At 53.8% G+C, this 12,647-nt stretch overlaps 1 protein-coding gene across 3 annotated transcripts in view; it reads left to right on the top strand.

Annotated features, from left to right (window-relative positions):
- BCAS4 (breast carcinoma amplified sequence 4) overlaps positions 1-12,647 on the top strand; it is an 88,281-nt gene that overhangs the window by 49,196 nt on the left and 26,438 nt on the right. For 2 of the 3 annotated variants that reach the window (XM_032256003.1, XM_032256004.1), the window contains one exon: positions 2,533-2,667. The exons of the other annotated variant lie outside the window; for it this stretch is intronic. In XM_032256003.1, the coding sequence (XP_032111894.1) occupies positions 2,533-2,667 (135 nt within the window). The remainder of the gene's footprint in view (positions 1-2,532; positions 2,668-12,647) is intronic. 3 annotated transcript variants of the gene reach the window in all.

Here is a 12,647-nt window from a genome sequence, read left to right as displayed (position 1 = left end):
GCAGTGAGCCGAGATCACGCCATTGCACTCCAGCCTGGGTGACAGAGGGAGACTCCATCTCAAAAAAAAAAAACCACACTCACAAGCAGGGCCGAACCCCATGAAGAAAGGAGAGCAGTCAGGGAGTACAGGTGCAGAGGCCCAGTGGGGTGAGGCTGGGCACTTTAAAGGAACCAAAGGGAAGCGCGTGGATAGAGAAGGGAGGGCAGGGCTGGATGGCAGGAGGCATGGCAGGTCTTCAGAGGACTGTATTTCATGCTATTATTGAAGGGGAGGCGCTCCCGGAAGCAGCCCGCACTGAGGTGTCCTCATTCCTGTTCCTGGTATGAGAAAATCTTTTCTATTTTACTAATGGAACAAAGCAAGCCACAGAGGCACTGCCTTGTCTGAGATGGCACTGTAGTCGCTCCCTCAGCTGCCTTTAGCCATGTACACACACTCACACACACACTGACACGTGCCCACACGTGCTGAGCACAGAGACAGATATGAAAAGACACACACCAGAGGTCACAAATGGGTGAGTTAAATTTTACTAAGCCTGCACAGCATTTTTTTAAAGTGTAGATTCATTGCTAACATTGAGTAAAACAGGATTTTTCATAAAATCTGAATGTCCTTTTAAAAATCACAGTGTCTGAGATTTGATGAGCTCTTAATATGTGCTAAGCATTCTACTTGTTGAATAAGAATAGTGGTTTTTTGTTTGTTTGTTTGAGATGGAGTCTTGCTCTGTCACCCAGGCTAGAATGCAGTGGCACGATCTCAGCTCACTGCAACCTCTGCCTCCCGGGTTCAAGTGATTCTTGTGCCTCAGCCTCCTGAGTGGCTGGGATTATAGGCATGCGCCACCACACCCAGCTAATTTTTTTTTTTGTATTTTTAGTAGAGACTGGGTTTCGCCATGACAACCAGGCTGGTCTCAAACTGCTGGCCTCAAGTGATCAGCTGCCTTGGCCTCCCAAAGTGCCGGGATTGTAGGCATGAGAGCTGCTACACCTGGCCAAGGTTCCTACTGTTTTTAATCCCCATTTTTCAGATAATGAAATTGAGGCTAATGGAAGTTAAGTAACTTGCTGAAAGGCACACAACTATTGAGAGGTAGAATTCAGATTCTAATCCAGATAGTCTGATCAGAGCTCACTATAGCCTTGAACTCCGGGGCTCAAGTGATCCTCCTGCTTCAGCCTCCCGAGGAGCTGGAACTACAGGCACATGCCACCATGCCTGGCTAATTTTCAATTTTTGGTAGAGATGGGGTCTTACTATGTTGTCCAAGCTGAAATTCCTGGCCTCAAGTGATCCTACCTGGCTTCAGCCTCCCAAAGTGTTGAGATTACAGGCACGAGCTACCATGCCCAGCCAGAATTCTTTTTTATTTATTTTTATCTTATTTATTTATATTTGAGATGGAGTTTCATTCTTGTTGCCCAGGCTGGAGTGCAGTGGCGCCATCTCGGCTCACTGCAACCTCCGACTCCCAAGTTCAAGTGATTCTCCTGTCTCAGCTTCCCAGGTAGCTGGGATTATAGGTGCCTGCCACCACACCTAGCCAGTTTTTGTATTTTTAGTAGTGACAGGATTTAACCATGTTGGCCAGGCTGGTCTTGAACTCCTGACCTCAGGTGATCGGCCCACTTTGGCCTCCTGAAGTGCTGGGATTACAGGCCTGAGCCCCTGCACACGGCCTATTTTTTTTAAATTATTATTTTTAGATGGGGTCTCACTCTGTCACCCAGGCTGGAGTGCAATGGTGCGATCTTAGCTCACTGCAGCCTCTGCCTCCTGGGTTTAAGCGATTCTCCTGCTTCAGCCTCCCGTGTAGCTGAAATTACAAGTGCCCACCAGTACGCCCGTCTACTTTTTGTATTTTGTGGGAATGAAGTTTCACCATGTTGGCCAAGCTGGTCTTGAACCCCTGACCTCAGGTGATCTGCCCACCTTGGTCTCCCAAAGTGCTGGGGCTGCAGGTGTGAGCCACCGTGCCCTTTTTTATTCTTGAAACCAGCAGCTCTGCTCTTGAGGCCTGGGCTCAGCTGTCTGGCTGACCCTGGTTCCCCTGAAGCCCCTTTACCTGCTTGTTTCCTGCCTGGCCCTTGGTGGCCTCTGAGTTCCCATATGCAGCACATCTGCTATTCAAACGAGCGTTTTTATGTCCTTAATGTAGATGAGTACAAATAAGCATTTGGGCTGTTTCTGTAAAAGTCACCTTTTAACACAGAAGGCTTGGAAATCTGATGGCTGTGCCCTGAGACTGCCCCTGCCACTTTTCTGACTTTGTGACTTCGAGCAGGTGCCCAGCCTCTGTGAGCCTCGATTTCCCTCCCCTGTAACATGGAGGCTAAGAACAGGGTCACTGGGGAGCTGTGACCGTCGTCAGGGTTGCTGCAGTGCCCCTCCAGCTAAGCAGGCCCTGCTGGCCTTGCGGGAAGCCCTGTTGGAGGGAGGCCTGGAGTCCCCACTAGGGAGTGTGGCTAGGAATGGGCTCCAGGCTGCACAGATGTGGCATCCCAGCCCCTCCCTGTCTCCCAGGCCTTCGTCAAGATGGTTGGACGCCACGTCGCCTTCCTGGAAGCAGATGTGCTTCAGGCTGAGCGGGACCATGGGGCCTTCCCACAGGCCCTGCGGAGGTGGCTGGGATCTGCAGGGCTCCCCTCCTTCGGGAACGTGAGTATCCTGCCCCAGAAGTAAGGGGAGGGCCCCTCCGCCTTCCCTCGGCAGATCCCAGCGTGGGGAGGAGCACTTGGTTCAGGGGGCACATTTCACTTCTGCAGACAGGAAACGGGTCCGGGCACCTCAGCGTTTCCCTGTCCCACGCGAGCCCTGGGCTGTGACTGTTCGTGTGCTCATCCACCATTTATTGGGCGCCTACTGTTTGCTGAGTGCCATCTGGGGTTACTGTGGTGAGCAGAAACAGCCCCTGCCCTCCTGCCCATCCTTGCACACTTAGGGACAATGACCAGGATGACATCCAGAATTCTGGCCAGGTTCCTCTTCCTGAGGCAGGAGTCAGCCTTGAGCTGACCTGAGGAGCCGGGGCAGGGGGACGGGCATCTCCCTGGCATGTGGCTCTTTGCGGCCTGCAAAGGCCTTTCCCATCCTCATCTCTCCTCTGTCATCCTGGGATCCTCTCCACGGCCCCGAAAGGAAGGAAGGGTCATATGTCCCTTTCGTTCTATTTTGTTTTGTTTTGAGATGGGGTCTCACTCTGTCACCCAAGCTGGAGTGCAGCGGCGTGATCTCAGCTCGCGCAAACTCTACCTGCTGGGTTCAGGTGATCTCCTACCTCAGCCTCCTGAGTGGCTGGGTTTGCAGGTATATGCCACCATGCCCAGCTAATTTTTGTATTTTTAGTAGAAATAGAGTTTCACCATGTTGGTGAAGCTGGTCTCAAAGCCCTGACTTCAAGTGTTCTGCCCTCGACCTCCCAAAGTGCTGGGATTACAGGTGTGAGCCACTGTGCCTGGCCAGCTTAGCGAAGGAGATAAAGGGTCTTATCTGAGGTCGCGTGGCCTGGTGTGCCTGTCCCTGGGGATGTGCCCTTCACAGGAAAAGTGTCACCTAGCAGGGCCTCTTGTGGCTCCGTGGGCTCTGCCTGCAGGTGTCCCCTCTGCTGCTGTCTCCACTGTTCCTCCTGCCTGTCCCCACCTTATCTCCACTTTACCACCACAGCCTGTTTAGTGAGTGCTTTTTGTTTTGTTTTGAGACAGGATCTCACTCTGTCACCCAGGCTGGAATGCAGGTGTGATCCTAACTCACCTCAGCCTGGAACTGCCGGGCTCAAGTGATCCTCCTACCTTAGCCTCCCAAGTAGCTGGGACTACATTTCGAAAAGGTGTGATTCTAAATGCCTGATGGGCATCTGCTTTCAAGTCACAGGTTCCTGGCCTTATTGTACCTGCCTGAGGCACATGCTGCTCACCTGCATGCTTGCAGGGGAATGGTTTGCCCAAGCTTGTAACAGCTGGACAGTGGCTTCCCAGATCTCATGGTCTAGGAACTCTTACTGACCCTTCAGAGCCCAAGTTAATGCCATCTCCTGTGAGAAGCCCTCTGGGATTGCCCCTCTTCAGACAAACTCCATCTCTTTGCTTTCCAAAGACAATGAAGTCATGAGCTGCATCCTTTGTCTACCTCTCTCTCAAGCTATGGTGACCATTCCTGAGTGACTTTTCCCACTGATGACTTTAAAAGCATGTTAGGGCCAGGCACTGTGGCTCATGCCTGTAATACCAGCACTTTGGGAGGCCAAAGCAGATGCATCACTTGAACCTAGGAGTTCAAAACCAGCTTGGGCAACATGGTGAAACACTATTTCTTCAAAAAATAGGAAAGTTAGCTGGGCATGGTGGCACATGCCTGTGGTCTCAGTTACCCAGGTGGGCAGATCGCTTGAGCCTAGCCTGGGAGGTGTAGGTTGTGGTGAACCAAGATTGCACAACTGCACTCAGCCTGGTGACAGAGTGAGATCCTGTCTCAAAAAAAAAGCACATTAGGGGCCAGATGTGGTAGCTCATGGCCATAATCCCGCCACCTTGTGGGGGCAAGGTGGGAGGATTCTTGAGTTCAAGACCAGCCTAGGCAACAAAGCCAGACCTCATCTCTACAAAAAATTATCCAAGTGTGATGGCATGCACCTGTGGTCCCAACTGCTCAGGAGGCTGAGGTAGGAAGATCACTTGAGCCTACGAGTTTGAGGCTGCCATGAACCATGATCGTGTCACTGCACTCCAGCCTGGACGACAGAACAAAACCCTATCTCTGAACATTTAAAAAAAATTTTTTTAAGTCACATCAGGGGAAGAAAGGACACAGGACCTTGGCTGCCTGTGGCCTGTTAGGACCCGAGTATCCTAACAATGGGTCCTGTCTGTCATTTGATATACTTTTTGCAGTTTGCACAATCATCCCTATGAGGTTGGCACTCATGTTTCCATTTACAGAGGCAGAGACTGAGGCTTGGAGACGAGAATCACCTATCCAGGGTCACTGCTGGGTTTGAAACCCAGGCCTGTGGGGCTCTGAAACTGAGGTCCACCCCCCACTCCTGCCGCAGGGATGTGGCATTCCCCCCGGGGTGCAGCTGGGGCATGCCGGGACTGCACCCTCTCCTCTCTGCCACACTCCGGGCCTTGCTAAGCCTTGGAGAGCCCCCTAGACCTACCTGTGGTGACTTGTTCCAGGAAGCGCGTCCTGGCCAGGGGTGGGTGAGTCATTCACCAACCTCGGTGTGTTGATCTTGGCCCCACAAGGGCTTTGTCTGGGGGAGGCGGTGCAGCCGAGCGTGTGCACATGTGTGTTCGGACCTTCCAGGCCTCTGTGGCTGCACGAGAGTGTGAGCTGAAGGGGCCCTTCTAGAATGATGATCATCACAGCTGGAGGTGGGGCCAACGCTGCAGTCACGTCACCCCCCAGCCGGTGGAGAGGGTCTGGTCATTGTTCCTGTTTTACAGATGAGGAAACTGAGTCACTGAGGGGTTAATTTGCTTGCCCACCCAGAAAGTTGTGGAGCTGGAGTTTGAACTTGTGATGTCTGGGCCCAGAGCTGGTGCCCTGCACCCCGCTGGTCCAGTCGGTGCCCAGCCTGACCCCCAGACCTGCTTTCTGGGAGGTGAAAGTCCTCGTAGGGTGCCCAGGTATTCTCAGGGTCTTCCATCTCAATTCTTTCAAAGCTGGGATTTTGTGCCGTCTCTAGTCAGTTCCCCTCAGTGCTCCCCCAGGGTGGACACTTCCTTTCGGTAACCCTGAAGGGCCATCACCATCAGAGGCTGACATTTCAGCCTCCACCAAGCCCTTCTGGGGCCGGTTCCGATGCCGTGTGTAGGCCTGAGGGGCCCGGGCAGCCGAGGGCTTGGAGAGCTTTAGTTTCTCTCCTGGTCTCTCCCCTAGGACCCCACTGCTCCCCCAGTGCAGGTGTTTGAGGCCTCCCCCTGCTGGGCTGGCCTGAACAGTGACCATCAGACACAGCAGCCAGCCAGGGGGACCTGGCCATGTGGCACCCCAGGGCTGTCTGCTCCTCACCCACCCGCTCTGCCTCCAAAGGTCCATGGAGTGGAGAGGGCTGGGACAGGGTTTTTGGGTGGTCCCACGGGAATGCTGGCATGGGGTTCTGCCTCTGCAGGGGAGCCACACCATTCACCAAAGGTCCAGCCCCCAGAGGAGGTAGGCTGAGCACTGCCCGTGAGACTCAGTGCTAGTGTGGACAGTGGCTGCGGCCTGGGCTGGCCCGAGGGGTCCCGTGGAGGAAGTGACCTGGGGTTACTGGTGTTCCCCCTCGGCCAGCTTTCTGACTGGAGCCCAGCCTCTCAGCCCTACCTTTGAGCCGCCTGAGAAAGAAGTATTTCCTTCACAGACAGAGCCAGCCTGGGCCCCAGGCCCTCAGCACCCAGCCACAAAATGTACACATGCCCACGCTACTGTACATGTATTTTCATGGTACAAAAGGCCACATTTTCATGCCGTACTACATCAATGAAAGTTTTCGTTATGTTTTTATGTTGGTCGTTATGCCTTGTGAGGCTTTAACTAAGAATTGCTCCTCTTTCTTTGTAGTCAAGCCCCTTCTGTGACATGTCTTAGCCGTGTGACCGTGGGCGAGTCTGTTAGCCTCTCCAAGCCCAGAGACAGCCAGGCACAGTGGCTTCCACCCATAAGCCCAGCACTTTGGGAGGCCAAGCTGGGACGACCACTTGAGTCTGGGAGTTTGAAACGAACCTGGACAACATCGGCAGACCACATCTCTAATCCATTAGATTTTATTAAAATAATATCTTTTTTTTTGAGATCTTAAAGTTATTTCTAATTGTTCCAAGATGGTTTCTCAATGACCTGAGAATAAAATCCAAACTCCTCATCATGGCCTGCAAGAGGCTCATGCTCCAGCCATGTGCAGTCTCTGATTGATTGTTTGTTTGTTTGTTTTGAGAACATCTTGCTCCATCACCCAAACTGGAGTGCAGTGGTGCGATCTCGGCTCACTGCAACCCCTGCTTCCCGGGTCCAAGCAATTCTGCTGCCTCAGCATCCCAAGCAGTTGGGCTTACAGGTGCCTGGCACCACGCCTGGCTAATTTTTGTATTTTTAGTAGAGACAGGGTTTCGCCATGTTGGTCCAGCTGGTCACGAATTCCTGACTCCAGGTGATCCGCCCACCACAGCCTCCTGAAGTGCTGGGATTACAGGAGTGAGCCACCACACCCAGCCTAAAATAATATCTTTAAAACTCAAAAACAATTAAGCTTCAGAGAATCTGACTGAGTCAGTGAGCTGGCTCGGGCAGGTTCATGAGAGGCTTTGCTTGCTAGAACAGTAGTTTGGATTTGATGGAAAATGATGAGGGCCTGGACTAGAGCAGGGGAGAAAAGCACCAGAACTCTCAGGAGGGATTCCGGGCATGGAGCGGAAGGGCATCAGCCGCCTGAAAAGCCAGCCAGTGGAGCGATCTCAGCTCACTGCAACCTCTGCCTCCCGGGTTCCAGTAATTCTCCTGCCTCAGCCTCCCGAGTAGCTGGGATTACAGGCATGTGCCACCACACCTGGCTAAGTTTTGTATTTTTAGTAGAGATGGAGTTTTGCCACATTGGCCAGGTTGGTCTCGATCACAGGTGTGAGCCACTGTGCCCGGCTGAAAAGCCAGTTTTGCTTGTGAGTAATGGAATGGTCCAGGACAGACTCAATGCTTGCTGCTCAGCGGTGAGCGGGAATCACGGGGTGGCTGATGACATAGAGTCAGCCCTGCTGTGCCAGGCAGCGTTTTCATCTTGTCAATCCTCATAACATCCCACAAGGGAGGTGCTATTTCTATCCCATGTTACAGGTGAGGAAACTGAGGCACAGAGAGGGTAAGTAACTTACCCAGGATCACACAGTTGGACATGAGGATATGAAACCACGTTTTTCTTTCTATCACATATTGCCTTGGTAGAGAGCTGTGATCTCTTCCTTCAGGGAGCTTGTGTCTGGTGCCAGAATACAGACAATGACCAAATTGGAGGAAAATGTAGTTATAGGTGGGACATGGTGACTCAGTGCCTGTACTCCCAGCACTTTGGGAGGCCTAGGTGGGTGGGTCAGTGGAGCCCAGGAGTTCCAGACCAGCCTGGGCAATATGGCGAAACCCCATCTCTATTAAAAAAAGAATACGAGGCCGGGCGCAGTGGCTCACGCCTATAATCCCAGCACTTTGGGAGGCCGAGGCGGGTGGATCACGAGGTCAAGAGATTGAGACCATCCTGGTCAACATGGTGAAACCCCGTCTCTACTAAAACTACAAAAAATTAGCTGGGCATGGTGGCGCGTGCCTGTAGTCCCAACTACTCAGGAGGCTGAGGCAGGAGAATTGCCTGAACCCGGGAGGCGGAGGTTGCGGTGAGCCGAGATCGCACCATTGCACTCCAGCCTGGGTAACAAGAGTGAAACTCTGTCTCAAAAAAAAAAAAAAAAAAAAACGAAAATTAAGGCTGCAGTGAGCCATGATTGTATCACTGCACTCCATCCTGGGCGACAGAGCAAGAGTCTGTCTCAGAAAACAAAAAGGAAAATCAGTTAGACAGCTGTTTCTAAAGGGGGGCCCTTTACCTGGGCATGGTAGTGCGTGCCTATGGTCCCAGCTACTTGGGAGGCTGGGGTAGGAGAATTACTTGAGCCCAGGAGTTCAAGGCTGCAGTGAGCTGAGATTGCACCACTGCACTCCAGCCTGAGTGACAGAGTGAGACACTGTCTCTAAAATATAAAATGTATTTAAAAAATTAAATGAAAGGGAGCCCCGGTCAGGAGTGGCCTCTGAGGAAGGACCATGGAAGCTGAGACCTGGATGATGAGTAAGTGTCTGTCTGGAGTCAGAAGAAAGAGTGCTCCCGGTCAAGGGAACTGCAATTGCAAAATCTCTGCAACGCACCTGAGCTTGGCGCTTGGGGAATCGCTAGTCTGGCATGGGCTGCCTGCGTGAGCCAGGGCAGAGTGGAGAGAGAGGTCTGGGAGGTAGCAGAGAGCAGACTGTGCAGGGTCTCAAGGCCACACAGAGGAGTTTAGCACTGTTCTGTGATGATCGGAGCTATGGAAGTATTTGTAGCAGGGGTGGGGTGACTTGGTCAAATTTGCTTCACTTGGTGAGAAACCAGGGATCGTTCTCTGCTCTGAGCTCAGGCTAGCATTCAGGGTCTGTGGTGTCTTGGGACTGGGACACCAGAGCTGAGCAGGGCACATGGGTGCCCTCCAGGCTACAGGTTTGGAATGCTTCCTCCCCTGGAAACGTCTCATGCTGTGCCCTGAGCTCTCTGGAATCCTCGCCTCGCCATGTCTCAGAGGCCTTGTCCAATCAGAGGAAAGGAAAGAGGCTCCAGAAAGGGGGCCCGGGTCTTCCAGACCAATGTCCCTGAGACCTGCTGGAGGGGGCAGTTGTCAGCCCTGTGCCTGCACGGGAGGGCCCCTCACATCTGGAGATGGTTTCAGGCATGTGTGGACCTGAGTGTGAAACGGGGCCGGAGCCCTGTGGGCTGCCAGCCTCGGAAGTGCACAGAGGCCGCGGCAGGTGTCCCCTTGGCCCGGGCCAGCTTCCTGCTGACCGTGCCAGGCCAGCCCTCCTGGCTCACGTGCCCAGAGGCACAGAGCAGCCTCACTAATTTGTTGTAAACCACTGTTTGTTTTCTGCCGCCAAAACATCTTGTTCACGAGGTGTCATTTTGATTAATTTTTCTGATGGAGAAGAATGCGGCGCTTCCCGGGGGAGCTCTTTGGCTGACAGCGAAGCTGACCCGGCCAGCTCCTGCCTCCTGCACAGAGCGCTGCTGCCTTGTAGAGGGAAGCTTGGCTGGGACTTGGGGCTGCCTGGCCCACCTGTTCACCCCGACCCCCACCAGGGCAGCAGGGGCCTGGGGAGACTGTGGTGCTGAGATCTGCCCAGAAAGAAAGATGGGCAGGGGGGCCGGAGGGGAGCCAGAGTGGCTTTGGAGCCAAGCAGAGCCAGGACAGGCAGGGTGTGAGATGTCATCTGGTCCCACAGTTGCAGCAGTCCCAGGGTGATCTGGTAACAGCAGTGAGTGTCTTCTGGGTGTGAGACAGGAGGGAGTGGTGGGGACTGTGGCGAATTGCAGAGCCCATGGCTCACGTGCAGGAGTGGAGCTCGCCTGGCACCAGTCTTGCAGAAATGGCAGCCAGCGGCCACCAGGATTTCCTATATGGGGGAGAAAGCTGGACATCTGGAGGTGTGGTGTTGTTAATGACTCTTCCCATGTCAAAAAGTCAGTAATTTTTCTTACTGTTGAATACTGTGTGGAAAATGTGTTGGGGCTGGATGCAGTGGCTCACACCTGTAATCCCAGCATTTTGGGAGGCCAGGGCAGGAGGATCACTTGAGCCCAGGAGTTTGAGACCAGCCTGGGCAACATAGTGAGATCCTGTCTCTATTTTAAAAGATTAAAAATAAAACTGTGTTGCACTGTGGGCGGCACCACCCCCAAGCTCTGGACTTCAGGCTGATGATCTGTACCTCCATGCCCCACCACTGTGGAGGATTTGGGACCAGGGAGGAGTCGAGAGGCATCTTCTCCACTCTTTTGCACCAGCCTTAGTGGGAGCTCTTAGCTCTAAGCAGCAACATGACTAACAGCCAATACTTGTATTGAGCCCCTACTGTATCAGAAGGGCTTTCTGTGCCTTATCTCAATTTCCATAACAATGCCAGGGATAGATGCTGTTGTTCTGGTTTACAAATAAATGCCCTGAGGCTCAGAGAGGGCTGTTCACTTGCCCAGGATCACACAGCATAACTGGGATTTGATCCAGCTTTGACCTTGGTCGGCCGGTGTGTCTCTACCTCCCTCTGTGAACTTCCCAAGAGCAGGTACCGAAACGTCCATGGCCAAGGCTGCGAACTTGAGAGTTTGGGGCCAGCTCTGCCTCAGCCGCACTTGCTCTCTGGCCAGCGTGATATAGGGGTCTATTTAACTTGAGTTAGTTGCCAAAAAGCAAATTTCACATGAGATTTTGAGGATGAGAGGGGAGGAAGTTCCTTCTGACAACAAGTAGTTTTTATTTGGGGCGGGGCGCTGTTTGTTGAGCCCTATCTGGAAGCACCCCACCTTTGCCCTTGTGGCTTCTGGTGAAGGAGCAGAGGTCCAAGTGGGCCCTGAGCCACATCCCTGCCCAGCCAGCATCTGGCCCGACATGCTCACTTTTAGTGCCTGCTGGTGCATTTGCGTTTGCTCCCCGGTGGAGCACATAGTAGGTGTTTAATAAACAGTCATTGGCGGATGTTGTGAAGGCTTCTTGGCTGCCTCCCAGATGTCTTAGGGGCGTCTCCAGGCACTGGAGGGCTGGAGAGGCTTTTCAAGGCTGAAAGGGAGGTGATGAGGCCGTGGGTGGAGCTGCTCTGCCCGGCTGGCCTGTAGGAGTCATCAGTGCCAGGCTCAGCGTGCTCCCCTCCCCAAGAATCCCCAGCTTATGCCCCTCGCCTCCTCTCCCCTCCCTGACCAGCACTGCAAGGGGGGCTGGATCTCTCTGGACATCCCCTCTCCCCTGCAGAATCCCCTAGTGGGGGGCGACTTGGGGAGGAGGCCGATGGGCTCCGCTTTATCTGGTGGTGGAGGCTGAGCAAGACACAAACAGAGAAGGGCAAGGAGGTTGTGAGGCGCCTTCTCCTGGTCCTGAACCAGCCGCCCTTCTCCTGCTGAACCCGTCAGCCCTTGAGGTAAAATGCAGCAGGAGCAGATGGCAAATAGGAGGACCACGGCCTACCGTGGAGGGCCCTGGGGCGCTGGGTCCCAGCCCCCACCCACCAGCCCCTCTCCACGGCTCCCAGGGACTTCCCAGGTTTGTTCCTTTCAAAGTGGCGTGCTGTGGGTGGATGGAGGGCTCCTAGCAGGCTGGTCTGGGAATCGTGTTTTTTAGGCATTTCATTCTTGAGAGTCTGAGGATGAGAGGGAAGTTCCTTCCAATAAGCAGTTTTCATTTCGGGGGTGCTGTTTGTTGGGCCCTGTGTGGAGGCACCCGACCACTGCCCTGTTGGTGGGACCCTTAACGTGCCCTTCTCACCATAGCACCACGTCAGGGGCATCCCCTGTGGCAGCAGCACCCTGGGCCCAGCCCTGCCATCCTGGGCTTGCTGGACATCGTCTGTGGCCTTTGCACATGCTGGTCCCCTGCCTGGAAAACCCTTCCTGCTCCCCGCCTGCCGATGTTAATTCTTGCTCAAAGCCTCACTCACACAGCACCACCCTGGGAAGCCGCCTGGGTTCCTCCAGCCAGCTCCCCAGCCCAAACCCTGGTTCATTCCCTGGCTGGCACAAGGCCTTAGCCGGTCGTCTGCACTTTCACCTCTTGTTTCCCTAGACTGAGAACTGCTCGAGGGCGGGGCCTGTGTCTTGTCCTTGCTGTGGTGCTGAGAGCTCTGAGGCTGCTGGAGGGTTCCAGGCTCCTCTTTGGGCCACCACAAGCAGCACTTACCTGCCCTGCCTGGTTCATCCCCAGGCCACCTGAGACAGAGCAACTGTCTCCATCTCCACTCTTCAGGTGAGGAAACCGAGGCTGAAGTTAGAACGTTTTCACAAAGCCAGGGCCACTCCCATTTGATTCCAGCCTCCCACATTCTTCACACCCCAGGAGTCGAAATTCAAACACTCACTGAGACCAGGCAAGGCCCTGAGTGATGCA

This window comes from Sapajus apella, unplaced genomic scaffold, assembly GCF_009761245.1.
Source record: "Sapajus apella isolate SASKATOON/1434 unplaced genomic scaffold, GSC_monkey_1.0 scaffold92, whole genome shotgun sequence".
Taxonomy (NCBI): Eukaryota; Metazoa; Chordata; class Mammalia; order Primates; family Cebidae; genus Sapajus; species Sapajus apella.
The sequence above is the reverse complement of the archived record's forward strand: the minus strand, read 5'-3'. Positions and strand labels throughout refer to the sequence as shown.